Source organism: Aquarana catesbeiana, linkage group LG02 (genome assembly GCF_042186555.1).
Source record: "Aquarana catesbeiana isolate 2022-GZ linkage group LG02, ASM4218655v1, whole genome shotgun sequence".
In the NCBI taxonomy this organism is placed as follows: Eukaryota; Metazoa; Chordata; class Amphibia; order Anura; family Ranidae; genus Aquarana; species Aquarana catesbeiana.
Genome location: NC_133325.1, coordinates 192,395,802 through 192,412,209, shown reverse-complemented (window position 1 = coordinate 192,412,209; position 16,408 = coordinate 192,395,802). Strand labels below are relative to the sequence as shown.

Here is a 16,408-nt window from a genome sequence, read left to right as displayed (position 1 = left end):
ATGTCCCCATGTGACCATATCATGTCCAAAAACCTAGGATGACCATATCACCCGTGAACTAAAATAAATGAATTATAAAGTGATCAAGTCCATCCATAGAGTGTATAATCTTCGATGTTGAAGGGAAAACTTGTGCCTAATCCACCATCAAAAATTAGAGGGTTTCCGCTTACCAGAAACCCATGATCCCCCACTACATAGGATCAGGGGAAGCCTATATTAGGAAATGCCCTCCAGGGCATATCACATGCAGCAAAAACCTGGATTGGTTGGTGAAAATATGGTGTCCAAGAACGCCAAAAGGAGCTAATTATGCTTCAGATCTCATCATGACCTTCCCAGCTCGTAGGTAGATAAGTATGGCATGTAAAGATATAAGAGGTGTCATACAGGCCAGAAGACTCTCGATATAATCCCCGCTTTTCAATTCTGGTTCTTCACTCACCGCTTGTCCCAAAGTCCCAGCAAAAAGGGACTTTTTGCATTCTTGGACACCATATTATTTTCACCAATGAATCCAGGTTTTGGCTGCATGTGATATGCCCTGGAGGGCATTTCTTAATATAGGCTTCCCCTGACCCTCTGTAGTGGGGGATCATGGGTTTCTGATAAGCGGCAACCCTCTAATTCTTAGTGGTGGATTAGACACAAGTTTTCCCTTCAACATCGAAGATTATACACTCTATGGATGGACTTTTTTCACTTTAATTCATTTATTTAAGTTCACGGGTGATATGGTCATCCTAGGTTTTTGGACACTTCATGATATGTTTTTACTTATTTAATTAATCATTGAACTCATTGTTTCATTTTGTTTTTGGTGTCAGGATATTCAATAATTTTGTTCACATCATATGGTTACACACACGTGGACATACTACCATCAATATTGGGTTAGTGTGTGTGTGCAATCATTCCATGTAATGTTTAGCGCAATTCTATTTTTCCATTTCTCTAATACTGTATTTTGTTGTGCAGGAGAATTGCTGCTTTCATGATATTTCACATATTTTTTCACTAGCACTTTTTGTGTCTGAGTACACGTCTTTATTCACCCTAGCGCAGTTCCTTTTTTTTCTTTTTTACATTAGTGCTGCAGTCTGCATTTATTTCTAAAGGACAAGCCTGCAACCTTTGTCGTGGCTTGTAATAGGCATTAAAGGCCTTTCCATTGAAATGAAAGAATATTATATGCTCTGTGAAGATCTTGCTGGAGTGGGAACACATGAAGTATAACATTTGGAAGGGGTGGTATGAGAGAGTGCTCAGCTCCCTCTAGTGGTGTTTGGACAGCAATATGAAACTCGCACTGACTGAAAAAATGCAACTGACTTGTTTGAGCAGGGTTGATTCAGAATGCTTAAACACATTAATACGCTTGTGCATCTCCCAAACTGTAAAACCTGCACTTTAGAGGTACTCGAAGACCAGTATGAAGAAAAGTTGCTAAATATTTTTGTTTTTCCATTGTGTAGATATATGGCTCCTGAGGTGCTGGATGAAACTATAAATATGAAACATTTTGACTCATTCAAGTGTGCTGACATTTATGCTCTGGGTTTAGTTTACTGGGAAATCGCCCGTAGATGCAGCGCCGGAGGTATGTTTCTTTTCATACATCTGTGGATAGCTTTGGATAGGATTTTTTTTACATAAAAGAATCTAGGAAAGTGAAATTAAAGACATTTTACATTGGTACATTTTCTCAAAATAGGAATAGGTGAAACAAACTGAAAAATTGTGAAAAAAAAAAAATCAATTGCAGCCTCAGTGTGCCCATCGAACGTTGCCGCTTGCTTCTCTCCCTATATGACAGTGGGGCTGATTTACTAAATCTGGAGGGTGCAAAATCTGGTGCAGCTCTGCATAGAAACCAATCGGCTTCCTTTTTTTTTTTTTTTTTTCCAAAGCTTCACCGCATGCTGACCGGCTCACGCCGATATACATTGGCAGAATGGCACTCCTGCGCAAACTGACGTACCCATGCCTCAGTCCGCAAAAGCAGGGTGGGGTGTCCACAGGTCCCGCAGACTTGATTGTAACGAGGAGAGGCAGAACGGGGAGATGCCTATGTAAACAAGGCATTTCCCTGTTCTGCCTAGTGATATGACAGGGATCTACTGCTCCCTGTCATCGGGAGCAGTGATCTGTCGTGCCAGTTGTAGCCCATCCCCCCCTACAGTTGGAAGACACTGAGGGAACACACTTAACCCGTTGATCGCCCCTTGTGTTAACCCCTTTCCTTTCTATCCCCTATTTTGTAGACACTATAACTACACTTATTGGGATTTCTTTTTTTTTTTTTACCAAAAATATGTAGAAGAATACATATCGGCCTAAACTGAGGAAGAAATGTGTGGTTTTTTTTTTTTTTTTTACCACTTACCGCCGCACGACGATGTACGCGAGTAGCGCCTGCATATGAAAACGGTGGTCAAACCACACATGTGAGGTATCGCCGCGACCGGTAGAGCGAGAGCAGTAATTCTAGCCCTAGACCTCCTCTGTACCGCAAAATATGCAACCTGTAGAATATTTTAAACGTCGCCTATGGAGATTTTTGAGCGAGCGGGCGCAATTTTGAAGCGTGACATGTTGGGTATCAATTTACTTGGCGTAACATTATCTTTCACAATATAAAAAAAATTGGGCTAACTTTACTGTTATTTTTTTCTAATTTTTTTATTCAAAGTGAATTTTTTCAAAAAAAGTGCACTTTTAAGACCGCTGCGCAAATACGTTGCAAAAAAAAGTATTGCAACGACCACCATTTTATTCTCTAGGGTGTTAGTAGAAAAAACATATATAATGTTAGGGGGTTCTAAGTAATTTTCTAGCAAAAAAAACTAACCTAAAATCCAAAACGAGGCTGGTCCTTAGGGGGTTAATATATGTTTTTGGAGGATATTTATTATAGCAAAAAGTAAAAAAAATGCGCTTTTTTTTTTCAAAATGGTCAGTCTCTTTATTTTGTTTATAACACAAAAAATAGGGATGAGCTCCGGCGTGTTCGCATGGCGCACGTGCCGAGCCCGCCAGGAAGTCGGCACGGCGCAGCGCTAATCACAAGCAGTGAGACATTTCCCGATGTGCGGCTGCAGAGATCGGGAAATGTCTCCCTGCCTGTGATTAGCGCTGCGCCGTGCCGACTTCCTGGCGGGCTCGGCACGTGCGCCATGCGAACACGCCGGAGCTCATCCTTACCAAAAAATAAAAACCACAGAGGTGATCAAATGCCAAAATGCCACCAAAAGAAAGCTCTATTTGTGGGGGGAAAAAAAAGGACGTCAATTTTGTTTGGGTACAGCATCGCACGACCGTGCAATTGTCAGTTAAAGCGACGCAGTGCCGTATCACAAAAAATGCTCTGGTCATTAAGGAGGTAAAATCTTCTGGGGCTGAAGTAATTAAAGAGGAACTGCATGCAGTCTGCTCTCCAACCACTTTGCATATTTTTTATATTTACTGTGAATTCTGTACTGGCCAAATTTGCTATAGAAATCTCCCTCCACTAAGTCTGGCTGCAGCCATTTTAACTGTGAGCAGCTGAAGCTGCAGCCTGTTTGCTTCCTGGATTTACACAGACACACAGAGGCACACCTTTCATTGGCCCTCTTATGATTTAACCCACCTCCCTTCCCGGCAAACTATAAGGAGAGAGAGAGCGAGCTGTGCATGAGGTCATTAGCCTAGGCTAATTTCCAGACAAGAAAGAGGTACAGTATAAGGTATTTACTGGCAGAAAAAAAAGTTTAACTATCCAAAGTTAAAACAACAAGGGCAGAAGATTTAATAGATGGAAAGTTGAAAAACATGACTGAAGGGTCTGCTTTAATTGATCAAGCAGAAGTTAGAAGCTTATTAGCTACCATGCAGAGCTGCACCAGATGTTGCACTTTTTAGTTTTAGATAATCAATTCCAATGTTTGGATGTTTATAAAACATTGGATGAAGCTCACACAGATTCTTGTAGTCTAGATTAATTAGCCCCGCGTTTTTTGAATTCCTAGGATTGGCAGCTCTATATAGTGGCCACAAAGCAGTACATTTTCTCACTTGGCTATTAGGAAAACTGCCAGTTTTTGGTCCACGGCCGATAATCACAGGTGTTCTATTCCAGAAAATACAGGAAAAATTAATCCAGCCAGCACGATTGTGAGGGACATTTAGCAAATTAATGTTGTATAGCTAGACCTCAAAGTGTTATCTATTGACTTGTATGTTCTATATTTAGGTTCATCTGTTTGCAAATAGAATTTCTGTCAGAGCAGCATGTCATGTTTTTATTTTATTATGACGTACATATATGTATTTACAGGTTTCCATGAAGAATATCAGCTTCCATACTATGATTTGGTACCGTCAGATCCTTCTATTGAAGAAATGCGCAAAGTAGTATGCGACCAGAAATTACGGCCTAACATACCAAATTGGTGGCAAAGTTATGAGGTAGGTGCTTGCTGTTGGCTTACCACACTGCAGAAAGTCTGGTCATTTTACTGGCTATACAATGTTGTACTGTAAATGTATAAATATCTTTTTCATAATTCTATATTAGATTACATATCCCATTCCTGCATTTTCTTAGTGATCACACAACATTTCAGCCTACTATAATAAACTAAAAGTATTAGGAGTACTTTAGGGCCATGCTGACCTGCTACTTGTGTTACCCTCCACGTACGTACCTTTTGTCCCTGGCACTGTGTGACATACACAAGTAGATACCCACCAGTAACACTTGACCGGTAAAACAATGAGGGTGTTTAGGCTACTTTAATAAAAATAACAGGTTTCCAGAACAGACCAACTGCTGCTTAGACTGTAGTAGCTTGTGCTGTGTACAGTCAGCAGCAGCACTGTGTTCAGGAAGCAGTACCAGGGGCTTCACCTTTTACTTGTGTGGTTTGTTTTTTTTGTTTTTTTTTGTTTTTTTTTTTTTTTTTAGTAAATGCAATGCTCCTTCTGATTGGCCGAAGTGAAGATCACGATGTTGTTCACCCACCTCTCCACTTTGGCCATTCAGAGGAAGCCATTTCACCAAGGATTGAAATGGCTTTCTCAGTTAAACTGAATGTCAGAATCTTCAGCATTCATAGCCATCTGGGTAAAGCCTGCTACACTAGTAGTTGCGTTTTTAAAAATTTTTTGTTCAACCCAGCAGGACTGCATGAAAAAAAAACTGTCCACTCCAGAAGAGCCACTGTCCTAACTATCCGACGTTAGTACAGCGATCCCCCCTGCTGTGCTATTGTGTTCTGACTGGGGTACGCCCCCCGCCAGAACACTCCAGCCAGTGCTCTCAGCCATTGGCTGAGAGCGCTGGTCGGGAACCGATCCGCAGACCTTTTTCAGTCATGCCCCATTTGACAGACTGTCAGACCAATTGCAGTATACATGGGCTAAATGTCGGCTGGTTTCTTTTGAACCGGTCAATGCCGCCTGACATATTAGGCCCGTGTGTTCTAGGCTTAATTGTAACCTTAATCCATTTACCATGTCACAAAATGTGTTGTCTTTTATAATTAAAAACAAATGTTATTACTAGAGTTGTGACAATGTTATGTTCTACTCAACCTAATCCAATTCACTCATGGTTAGTGTTTGGCTGAAGCCATTTATTATCAATCAACTGTGTTTACTATTTTTAAAACATAATGGCAACAGAAGCTACCCAAATGACCCTGATCAAAAGTTTACATACACTGATGATTTTGGCCTGATAACATGCACACAAGTTGACACGAAGGGGGTTTGAATGGCTATTAAAGGTAACCATCCTCACCTGTGATTTGTTTGCTTGTAATTAGTGTGTGTATAAAAGGTCAGTGAGTTTCTGGACTCCTGACAGACCCTTTCAGCTTTCATCCAGTCCTGCACTGACGGTTCTAGATTCTGAGTCATGGGGAAAGCAGGGTTGTCACTTTGGGGGGTACACCTTGGCACCTAACTGTTAGGTGGGTGACCAGGCATCCACAGACCCACTGCCCTCCACTAATTTAGGCTGCGTCTTTGCAGCCTACAGGGCGACGTGCGAGCCGGCCCTAGAGCGTGCAGCGGAGGTGACCACTTTCCGTTGCAGGCATCCGCCCTCCTATTTTGGAATTTTTGTTCATAGAGACTGGGCGGGTCCAAAGCGTCCTTTTGTGATTCCAAAGACACTTCGTCGTGGAGTGGACTGTTCCACCAGTAGTGGATCCCCCTGTCTCTAAGTTGCGCAAGCGACCATGATTCTGGTAGAAGAGTCTCCGGCTTTTAAGGATCCGGCTGAGTTGGCGGACCAGCTGGTCTGGGGGCTGTTTGTATGCGATGCCTCTTGGACGCAGTTCCCTTGGTTGCTAAGCTCTGTTTCTGCAGTGGTGCTTAGACATGTGTTGGGGCCTAAGTGTTGGTCTGCGGACTGGGCTTCTTAAAAAAGCTCTGACTGGGTTACCATTTCAAGGCAATTGTCTGGGGCTACCCTGGATGACATTGTTGTGAGTCTCACAGGAGGGAAGTGTAAATGTCTTCCACAGTCTGAAATGTGGAAAAGGGCCTCGTAGCAGATGCGGTCCTTCTCGGCATGCAATGGACCTGGTCTGGCGAGCCGAGAGCGGAGCTCCCTAGACCCACGGACAGGGTCCCTTCAGCAGGAAGGCGCGCCCTCACCTATGTCCTAGTGTTCCAGCCTTGAACCCCGAAAAGGGTTTTTTCATTCCAATTGCCGTCTGTCACCGGACTGCTGGCAGTTCTCCTTGGGGCTGTGTTTCTTCAGGATGTGCTTGTCCCAGTTCCAGTGGGTACAGAATGGAGTCCATCCGCATGGTGGTGGCGTCCCTTCATCATGGGGACTTTCGGCCTTCTGTCGACATCACGGATGCTTATTTACGCACTCCAATATGTGCCCAACACCAATACTTCCTCCATTTTACTGTGGGAAAAGAGCATTTACAGCTCGTGGTGTTGACTTTTGGTCTCACTTCCACCCCTCACGTACTCACAAAGGTGTTGGCCCCAGTTCTGGCGTGGTTACGAAAGCTGGGGATTGCGGTCCTGGGCTGCTTGGACGATCTTCTGCGAGCAGAGTCCTCAGCTACCCTGAGGGGCAACGTAGCTCACTATGCAGACCTCAGTTTTCAGTTGGCTTCTATACTACCTGAAATCTGCTCCAGCTCCTTCCAGAAACTTGGATTTTCTGGGCCTGACTCTGGTTTCATCCCTGGCCAGAGTGTTTCTTCCTCCGGACAAACTCCAGAAGTTGCATGCTATGTTTCAACTACTGTTGTCTCACAGGTGGGCCTCCCTGTGGTCCTGCAGGTGGGTGTTGGGCCTGATGGTGTCTACCTTCGAAGCGGTTCCATTTGCGCAGTTCCATACAAGCTTCTTTCAAGTGAGATCCTGGCGTAAAGTGCCCAAGTTCTCTGGGCTATAAGATTTGGCTAAGCCAGAAAGCCGGGGGTCCCTGGTCTGATGGCTTCGCTCTCCGGGATTTCGGCAAGGCACAGCCTTTCTCCCCTTGTATTGGACAGTGGTCACCACCAATGCCATTCTGTCTGGGTGGGGAGGTGTCCTGGGACTGGGTTCTGCTCAGGGTCATTGGAAAGCTGGAGGAATCCCGACTGCCAATTGTTATCCTGGGACTTCGAGCGAACTGACTATGTATTGATCATGGAGGTCGACTTCAGGGGCTCCGGGTACAGATCCAGTTGGACAATGCCACGGTGGTGGTCTATGTCAATCACCAGAGCGGAACGAAGAGTGTGTTGGCAGCACTGACAGTAGCCAGCATCCTCCGGTAGGTAGAACTCCTTGTTCCAGCCTTCTCCGCCGTATGCATTCTAGGAGTGAAAAAATGGCAGGCAGTTGGCTAGTGTTGGTTCACGGCGTGGTCCCTTCACCAGGACATGTTTCACTGGATATGTCTCCGATGGGGCAGTCCCGAGGTAAACCTGTTGGCGTCCTGGCTTAATGGAACAGTACTGAGGTTTCTGGTACGCCGACCTGGTGCGCTTGTTCACTGATGTACTTCGGTGACTCCCTCTCAAGGAGGTTTTACTGTCCCAAAGGCTGATCTTCCATCCTCCTTCAGTCGCTGGTTTTTGAAGGCCTGGCTGTTACGAGCCAGGTGCTGAAGTTGCAACGGACGTGTCAAAAAAAGGGCCGTCCACTGCTTCTGTGACCTCTCTAGACGGATCAGACTGACGATGACTCTGGTCTATTCTATCAGGGGTTGGGTTCCACCTTTCCCTGTTACTGTGCATTCTACTTGGCTGCTTGTTGCTTCTTGGGCCTTCCATCAGGCGTCGGCTGTGCTGGTTTGCAAGGCGGCCACTTGTTGGTGTACACTTTCACAAAATTATACGTGACTGTGCTGGCATCTGAGGATGCTTCTTTTGGGTGCAAGGTTGTTGCAGGCTGCTGTTTAGAGGGTCTATTCCCTCTTGAAGGGGTATTATTCAGGTTGAGCTCCTGTTACCTGGTTGCCTCTTGTGTTAGCCTTGGGATTTTTCGTTATCCCACCCCTCATGTTTGGCACTGCTTCGGGACTTCCCTATGGTTATGAATAATGGAGCGCTGTGTCTGTCAATGAACGAATGAAAAAATAGGATTTTTGACTTACCGTAAAATCCGTTTCTCTGAGTTCATTGACAGACACAGCACCCACCCCTCTAAGGAGTTTGGTTGCTTCTGACACTGCTTGTTACTAAACTGAAGCCCTATAGCAGAGAGGGGGGTATATATCACCTAGGACCATCCATAGGCATAGAAAAGTCTTTTTTTCTGCCTAGTGTCCTACTCCTGTAGGGGGCGATATAACCCTATGGTTCTGAATAATGGAGCGCTGTGTCTGTCAATGAACTCAGAGAAACGGATTTTACGGTAAGTCAAAGCCGCAGTACAGTCCACCAATCCACTATGCAAGGGACATGCTTATATTGTAAATTCAGTTGTTGGGGTTTTTTTTTTTTTAAGTTTTAATAGATATTGGCAATCTTTTCAATAGTTTGCATTCCCATATGTTGGGGGCATTTTTTCCTTTTACCTTGTTTTGAAGCCTAAAACTGTGTTTATTGCTCTATTTTCACTAGGCTTGTAAAATTTCTTGCAGGAACAATGTCTGGGAGATCAATTCCTAATTAATATAGGTACATTCCAGAACTACATCTCAGGAGCTCTTTCCCTACGGTGTATAGGCAGCAACCTATAGCAACCAATCAGAATTGACGCTGTTAAATTCAAAATAGCATAGATTAATGGCTATAAGTTACTACACTTAGAAATGAGAACTCCTTTTTAAAAAAGGCCTTTTAGATGTGTCCATTCTTGACTAAAGTTTTGTGCTTTCATTTACCAACAGGCTCTTCGGGTGATGGGGAAGATGATGAGAGAGTGTTGGTATGCCAACGGAGCAGCTCGCTTGACAGCTCTGCGCATTAAGAAAACACTGTCACAACTCAGTATACAAGAAGATGTGAAGATCTGAAGCCTCTCACAATGCCCCTAGAAAATGTGGAAAAATTCATACAAGCTGCCATGATGTAGTACATAAGTATGAGGCCTACCTCAACGTTTCTTCCCAAACAACTGCCAGTTGAACAATGGGGCCTTTTGGCCAAAATGGAAGAGAACAGCACACTTCAATTCTAGGTTTGGGTCTGAAACAAACTTTTTTTTTTTTCTATTTTTTTTTTTTTTTTTCCTTTCTTTTCTTAACAGCATGAAGATAAGGAATCCGATTCAGGTGACTGCCGCATTGCCTGATTTTTTTTTTTTTTTTTTTAATTCACCTCCAACTGAAATAATCATGGTGGCACCCCCGTTTCCATCTGTGAAGGGTAAAATCCACTTCATCTAACTTGGTCCACATGGTTCAGAGTATTGCCTAGCGTACTAGACCCTGCTCTTCTTACTGGTTCAGGTCCCAGTAATCAAGCTGAGGTTTCTCTTGGATTTACCCCTTTCACAAACAAGGAGACTCCCCTTGCAATGGACTGTGTTCTTACAATTCAGGCTTTGTACAGAATGATATTGGAGCTTGGAAGAAAACAATACACTATCCACATAGACCCGCGTCTGTGCATGTGCAAGGGTGTGTGTAGCTATTTTTGACCTGTGTTTTTGTAGGTGTACATGTGAGCTTGTCTGCATGCGCAAGTATAAGTAAACAAAAAAAGACTCTTTGAGGTGTCTGTACGTAGATCACCGGACACTTCATGTAAAGGTTGCATACAGGGCCACTTGTCACATTTTTCTATTTTTTTTTTTTTTCTTTTTTTTTGCAAAGCAACAAAATCCAAACTCTGAGCTTGTCTGAACATAACACTAACCATCCACTTACCAGAGGAGAGGAAAACAATGATGGTGAAAACATATTGGCAATAGAAATCTTTCAATAAAAGACCCTCAGCTTGTGCTGTCCCAGCGGATGTGAGCGAGGACAACCTGCAAAAATCCATCATTTGTAAATTAATCTCAGGTGTCAAGCATTTGCCAACAGCAGGGATTTTAAATGTTTGTGCTCATCAAATAGACCGGCATGGAGCGAGGTGGAGATCCTTTTCCGGTCTCTTTGGGAAGGAACTGAAAACAAGCAGAGCTTTTGTCTTTCTGGTCTTTTTGATCAGCGAAAAAATAAGAGCCTGTTCTCGGTCACCCAAGCCAGGCTCCAGCTGCGGCAGGTTGGAAGCAGGGTTGCTGTGTGAGCGACACATCACATTTTAACACAGGATCTTAATGGAATGGGAGAATTTTTTTTTTTTTTTTTTAGTTTAGCATCTACAGTACAATAACTCTAAAGCCATAACTTTTAACTGGAGTGTCTTCTTCTTTTTTTTGTTTTTTTTTTTTGTTTTTTCTTTTTGCTCTTTTAATTATTTTAAGATGTTTGGGGGGAGGGTTGATGGGCAGAGGAGGGATTTTAACATTTTTTTATTAAGTATTTTAATTCTTTGTAAAAAAGAGAAATGACAAAAAAATCAGAATCTCTCTCTATATATATAAATATATACACACATGCATATGTCTAAATATTACCTCTCAGTCTATTGTTTGTACAGAGATCACAAAAAAAACCAAATGCGCCAAGCTATATTTACACTGGAACTATTTGTATTTGTACATGAAATTTTCTCCTAGACGCTGGATTGGTCCTCACAGATACATGTCACATTTTTTATAATGCCATGTCGTCATTGTCTGTTTCTTCAGGTGTACACCATTTCTCTGTGTGTATCCTTCAGGGGTTTTAGTGATGTGTCCAAAGTTCTATAAATATATATATATATTTTTTTGTTACTTTTTTTCTTTCTTTTGGCTTTCTGTGCAGATCTGTTAATAAACTCCTAGTTATCTTGTCTGAGGTGCTTCTAAGCCTCACAGCTCACTAACATAGTAATGTGAGGCTGGCTTGTGCATTAACGAGGCATGCGTTTACCTTTTAGTGTTTTGGAGGTGCAGTGCGTGGTCTGTGTCAGTCGGGCTGCTGTATTTATCTTAAGCGTACGTCGTCATTCTTTGTCTGTTGTGCAATTTCTAGAGAATGCATTTACACATATATGCAACATATCATCTTCCTCAATTCAATTAGGTGATATTGAGTGACGCTTTTCATAAGGGTAAGATTGGCCAACATCACACATTGAGGTCTGCTGCAGAATCCATTTTGCTAAAAAGCACTGGCTTTTTTTTTTTTTTTCCTGCCATAGAAGCAGTAAAGCATTGCCGGTCTGCAAATTTATTGCAGTTAGCTCTTTGCACTATGCACAGATGTGCTGTAACCATGGAGATCAGGCATTTTCTAATGTCCAGAGGAATGTAAGTGAACACGGTTGGTTGCTGTAGGTTACAGTACATGTTGATTGTAAAAATATTGGTTTGGATTTGATATTTGTGCTCCTTTGTGTGAAACAGGAGATTAATGCAAAGCTATATAATGCGGCACTGGAGGCATTTGTGAAGGACTGAACATAGGAAAATGCTGGTGATGCTCATAACAGCTTCTTAGATACCAATTGCCATTTTCGTGGTAGTATTCAAATGTTAAAGAAGTATGGGAATCGGGGTTATTGCTGTTTTATACTTGGGTGGATGCTGCATTTGTCCCCTGCCGCCTCTGCACTTGGAACCGAGCCACTGAACACCGCCAATGGCTCGGCTCCCCAAGGGTAGAGCTGCTGACAGTTAATCAGCAGCTCTCCTGCTCTGCTCCTCCACGCTCATTGGAGCACTGAGCTGCGGAGGGGCGGGCAGCGGCTGTCTCAGTGGCTCGCTGAGTGGCTGAGGCAGCCATCAGTCCAGGCACCTGGCGGATTCAGACTTCCAGAGTCAGAATGACAAGCTGCCTGGACTGATCTGTGCAACGTCAGCAGAGAGCAGACTTCTGACCGCTCTGGTGAAAAACGGGTCACAGGAGTGCAAAACGAATTGCACTCCTATGACCTATAGGAGAAGCCAAGCCAAACAAGCTCAGGCTGGACTTCTTTTAAAGCAGATCTCTGGCTGCCATGGTCAACACTAATTTTCCTGTGCACATGGTTTCATACATGTTTATGTGTACTTTGATTGTGTAGTGCAGGAGAATCGTGCTTTTGTGATAAAAGCGAACTAAAGTAGATCCTATTGAAACATACTTGCACATTAATATTAATGCATTAAATGATTAGAAAATTGTGCCAGGTGCATGGTCCTGGCTTCAGCTTGGCATTAAAGTGTACATGTCAGTACTTGCCACCAACCATGATGTGCGATATAGACCGAAAAGTGAATGAATGTTCGTTACTGACTGGTTTCTTTGGGGAATTCATCCTGAAGCAAAAGGCTTAGTTATGACCCAGTCTGCTTTGTTTGTCCTTATTTAGGCCAACTCTGTGCCAACCCTCCTATCTAAAATATAGCTCTGTCTAATTTTTTCTTTGTTGGGCAATAGTAAAATTCCATCCCATCCTTGGGATCATTTTTTTGCTTTTTGAAGCCCCCTTGATTCTACTGTTTTTATGATTAGGTTTTAGTGGCCCTTTAAAAGGTCACTTGGGAGGTAAGACTGTAATTGTCAAATTTCTTCCATTGCTTGGTCCCCTTTATTCAGTGCCTATAGGGAGCCTAGATTGTCCTGTGCAAAAGAACCATCCTTTCTTATTGCTGGCATTTTTTTCTCTTAAATACTTCACTTTTACGTAGCAGAATTTAAAAGGCACTTCTTCTCCTGGGCAATATTCCAGGTATTTATATTTCTTAATTTTTGTCCAATGAATATGTGCCTTGTTCACCTACTTTAGTCATCTCAGTTGTATGGTCACAAAATGCATTATTTTATAACCACTACATGAATTATTTGGAGGTATCTGTTTTTTTTTTTCTCTCTCTCACATGAAAGAGTAATCATCTCAGCCTGCTGTGGACTTTTTTTTTTTTTTTTGGATTTTCTAAAGTGTCTTTTGTTGGAATATCGCCCCCCCCCCCCTTTTTTTTTTTTTTTTTTTTTTTTTTTTTTATGTATATAGGGTGACTATTTTACAGCTTTCGGCTGATTGGTAGTTTTTAGGCCATAAGCACATACTTTAGTGATAGTAGAATCACTTTTTTTTTTTTTTTTTTTTTTTTTTTAAGTTAACTGTAGCATGAATTCTAATCATTTCTCAGGATGTCCGAAAAATGTTTTACAGTAAACAGAAGATAGGTACATAATCAACAGGGACAGCAAATTTCAGTCATTCTTATTGACTGCTCAGCTGTGCTGTAAATGGGGTTTTGTTGCATAAAAATGTCCTTTTTATGCAGTTGGGTATTCACTGAATTTTATCATTGGCGACACAATCCGTATCAACATATGGAATCTTTCGTTTATGGTGGGGCCTGAAATACAGAATTTGTATAAAGCATATAATGATTGCTGCTGCGTGAAAATGATTTATAATAGACTATGTACACTAACTGTAAAGCGTGCTGCTACATGAATGATATAGAGAGTGGGGGGATTTTACTGGATGGTTTTAAAACATGTTTAAAGTGTATTTATACCGAAAACTTTTTTTTTTTTTTTTTGCATATAATGGGGAAAGGTTGGAACCCCAGTCTGGTTTTACGGTTTATCCAGGGCTCCATCAGTGAGATTTCCCTGACCTTCACCTCTGGGGACGTTTTAAACAGACAGGAGGTAAGGGAAAATCTGCACCAGGGAAACGGACCACAATAAATAGCTGCCAGTGGTTCTTGCAGTCTCCTACTTAAGAAAAAATGTTTTTCCTTTTGTCTGTGTTGCTATTAGATATTTCCCATCACTTCCTGTTCTTGGGACAGTGGTTTTACCAGACAGGAAGTGAATCTTTTCAATGGAGCCTCCGATGGCAGTAATACCTGACAGAAGTTTTAATACTTCTACAGTCTATCCGAAAAATAAAAAAGCTTTGGCTTTAGATGCACTTTATGTGGAAATACTAAACCCCATATAATAGGATTCCATACCTGCACTATGAAAGGGAACATGCTGAATATAAATTATATCCATGTACAAGGTACATGGAGCTATTTGGTAAACCGGATCATTGAAAACTATGCTTTGTTTGCTTGAATTAGTCTCATCAATGTAATCAATTTCTAGTGTTCGTTTTAGAAATGGCCCTGTATTTCCCAATAAAGCAAGGGCTGTAGTAGATATAAAATCTCTCTGCTGTTGAGAGGTTTATCTACGCATTGGCACTATCCTCATTTGCAATACATTTAGAGCAATATGAGATAATAGGCAACAGGTAGTCAAATCTCTCAGAAGCAAAAAGGTTTAGACCCCTTTCACACTGAGGCGCTTTATAGGCGCTACAGTGCTAAAAATAGTGCCTGCATAGCACCTGTAAAGAGCTTCTCCTGTCTCTCCAGTGGGAAAGCCCCAGGGCTTTCCCATTGGAGCGGTGCACTAGCAGGACGGTAAAGTTCTGCAAGCCACATCTTTGCATCACTGTAGGAGCAGTGTATACATCGCTCCTAAAGCGTCCCTGCCCATTGAAAACAATGGGGCATCGGCGCTTTGCGGGCGGTTTTAACCTTTTTTCGGCCGCTAGCGTGGTCCGCTCTACCGCCAACACCTCGTGTGAAAGGGCTTTTAATTGCCAGTGTAGATGAAGTTATTGTATTACCTCTGAACTCAACTTTTTTTTTTTTTTCTAGTCATCTTTCAGAGAGAAACCATATAATGCTGAAGGGCTTACCTACTCAAACACTTACTCCAGAAGTAAAAACATCCAACCTAATATTGTTAACATGCCTACAGGATAAAGCCTGTTGGTATACACAAATAATTCAGACTATCCGACGTTAGTACAGTGATCTCCCCCACGGAGCCATTGTGTTCTGACAAGGGAACTGCCCCCACCCCCCCGGCCAAACGGCTGGCTTCTGTCGGTCCGGCTGACATACACACAGGTGGAATGTCGGATTTTTTTTTTTTTTGAACCAACCGATGTCTCCCGACATTCGGCCCTAGTGTACGAGGCTCATACACTGAGATGTTAAGGGAGATGCCATGAGAGAGATCCAAGGTCATGGCCTGCTTTGAAATTCTAGTTTCTTTTGTTCACATGCTTTGACTTGAGTTCTTCCTGAGAAACTGACTTGGAACAAGTATGCTGATTAAGCCAAAAGAAATGCATGCCACACAGGGAACCAGTATCTCTCATGACAGGTTTTCTTTAATGATGCCAGATTGCTGATAGCCTGAATTTGAAAAAATACAATTATTTTTGGACTGTGATGTGGTTACATTTTCAAATTACTATTTTTTTTAAATAAAATGATGTTGAATGATTCAAGAAAAGTGTTTCACAAGCATGTTCCATTTCAGGGATAGGTTGGTCTTTGTCGATCATAAAATGCAGTGAAGTGTTAGTCTGAATTGGCTTCTAAAGCGATCCTTTTAGAGCTTGGGAAGGACATAATGTATTGAAATCAGATACAAAAAGTTGTTGCCACACTGGCTGTGCGGTGTTGGCTCTAGAAGAGCTGAATTTGGTACTTCTCTTACCATCCAGGTTTTCATTGTATTGGAAAGATCTGTAAAAGAACCACTTAGACACTTTACCTCCTCAGTATGCAATTGTAAATATAATGTATGATAGAAAATCTTTTGTTAATATAAAAAGCTGTCCAATTTCTGCTGTACATTAAAAATTTGTTTTATTCATGTTATCAGTGTCTTCATTTTCCTTAACTTCTATACCTCTGTGTAAATGGCACCAGTTTTGGAAGCATGGTCTTTAACAGCATAATCAAAATATTATTTACACCCATGTAAACGTAATTATTTTTCTTTCAGAAATAGAAGTGTTAATAGTTTATTTTTTATAATATAACAAAAGAGACATTCAAATCAATATTTGGTGTGACCACAGTTTGCTTTCAAAACTGCATCAATTCTTCTACGTACGTTTGCACACAGTTTTTG

The 16,408-nt window shown here is 42.0% G+C and overlaps 1 protein-coding gene across 1 annotated transcript in view; it reads left to right on the top strand.

Moving 5' to 3' along the window:
* The window catches only part of ACVR1B (activin A receptor type 1B), a 95,857-nt gene extending 79,710 nt beyond the window's left edge, over positions 1-16,147 (top strand). The window contains exons 7-9 of the mRNA XM_073614111.1: positions 1,476-1,600; positions 4,319-4,449; positions 9,338-16,147. Of these exons, the coding sequence (XP_073470212.1) occupies positions 1,476-1,600; positions 4,319-4,449; positions 9,338-9,463 (382 nt within the window). The 3' untranslated portion in view covers positions 9,464-16,147. The remainder of the gene's footprint in view (positions 1-1,475; positions 1,601-4,318; positions 4,450-9,337) is intronic.
* The last annotated feature ends 261 nt before the right edge of the window (positions 16,148-16,408 follow it).